Genomic DNA, 1564 nt, shown 5'->3' with positions numbered 1-1564 from the left:
TAAAAGAAAATAAATGTTTGGATAAAAACTACTCCATTCGTCGACTGATGTCTTCAAGCTGCAACACATGCCCTCTAAGAGATTTTGWGACAGAAGCAAAGGTTACTCATATCACCCACTTTGTACAGCTGTGTTTTGTTTTCATGTAGTCAGTGTTTTTACCTTTCCAATCTACTTTCTTCACAAACAGTTTTCATAAAATATATTTTAATACGTATGCACAAAGAGCAGGTAAGCTTTTTTAAATAAACAAGCTGAGTGGCAGTGCGTCATCAACCCAATCCCCCACCCTACTCAAGTCACAGCACGTCTCGTGTACTTCCAAAACTATTTTTAACTCCCAAACAGTTTCCCCACAGCTAACCAAATTACACCAAGCAGACAAAAATAAATAATAATAATACTAATAAAAAAAGAAACACTCAATCCTCAATGGGATGTGGATTCATTTGCAGGTGGCATGTAAGAAACTTCATTACCTTCCTGAAGCGAGCAATCTTTGTCTTCATCTGCCATTTCTTCCTCCATTGCTCGTTAAAATCAACTCAGTAGAGTGCCGGGGAACAAGGTTAGGGGTGGAGGAATAAGCTAGAAGCTCGCTTTAGAGATTCCAGACGTAGCTCACGTGGAAAACGGGGGCCTGGGATAGGCCCTGCCCCTCAGCCCCTGGATAGACTGGTGGGGATTTAGAAAGTCAACTGCATTCCAGGACACAGAGCGACCAGACCCTCACCCTTAGCCTAAAAGCTCTGCAGCTGCTTCAGAGAAAACCTCTGACTGAAGGTGAAATGCACAGAATAAGAGGCATTCTTATAGAAGACACAGATCAGAAACAATAATCTCCAAAAGCCTGACATTTATCAGGTGTCAAACTGTCTGACTCACACACACACACACGCGTATGCCCAGTAATATATACTCAGTCGCATATACACAGTCTGTTCTTTATCAGAACTTTGTCTGCAAGCTGTCCTCTTGTTCAGCTCTCTGTCTCTGTTTAGGGCCCCACCAGATGGTAGCATGCATCCAAATGTGTCATAACCTACTTCTGAGCTTCATCCAAACTGTTTTCAGCATATGCAACAAGCTAATATTTAATCAGGTTACCTGATCAACAAGGGAGAAAAGGGCCGTCCTGCAGGGAGTGTTGTTTTCAATTAGAAACTTTACAGAAGACACTGTGTAGTCTTTTGTTTATTCATCTTTCTACATTTAGCAGAACCCAGACAACCCCAAAAAAAGTTTTATGCACATCTTTTTGACATAGGGGGAAGGGCTGTGTGTGACCAAGTTCCTTTGCAGCTGCTGATGTAAGTGACCCAATCTGAATGTACGACAAGAAGGCACAAAGTGACATACTTTAACAAGAAAACGTGAGAAGATCAATGGGTGAGTTTGTGGCCCGTGTAATTGAAACTGGTGGGGTGAAAGCATGGAGGAAAAAAAGTTGCAGCAGCTGACATGTAATGTCTACCATATGGAGACGAGTTCACCGCTTTCACACACACACACACACACACACACACACACACACACACACACACACACACACACACACACACAC

At 42.4% G+C, this 1564-nt stretch overlaps 1 protein-coding gene across 12 annotated transcripts in view; it reads right to left on the bottom strand.

Moving 5' to 3' along the window:
* Positions 1–1564, bottom strand: part of kiaa1217 (KIAA1217 ortholog) — a 116409-nt gene that overhangs the window by 71453 nt on the left and 43392 nt on the right. The window contains exon 1 of one of the 12 annotated variants that reach the window (XM_014013363.1): positions 480–659. The exons of the other annotated variants lie outside the window; for them this stretch is intronic. Coding sequence (XP_013868817.1) covers positions 480–528 — 49 coding nt within the window. The 5' untranslated portion in view covers positions 529–659. Of the gene's footprint in view, positions 1–479; positions 660–1564 lie in introns of those variants that run through there. 12 annotated transcript variants of the gene reach the window in all.

This window comes from Austrofundulus limnaeus, unplaced genomic scaffold (assembly GCF_001266775.1).
Source record: "Austrofundulus limnaeus strain Quisiro unplaced genomic scaffold, Austrofundulus_limnaeus-1.0 Scaffold100, whole genome shotgun sequence".
NCBI classification, from domain to species: Eukaryota; Metazoa; Chordata; class Actinopteri; order Cyprinodontiformes; family Rivulidae; genus Austrofundulus; species Austrofundulus limnaeus.
Note: the sequence above shows the minus strand (reverse complement) of the source record. Positions and strands in the feature narration are given on the sequence as shown.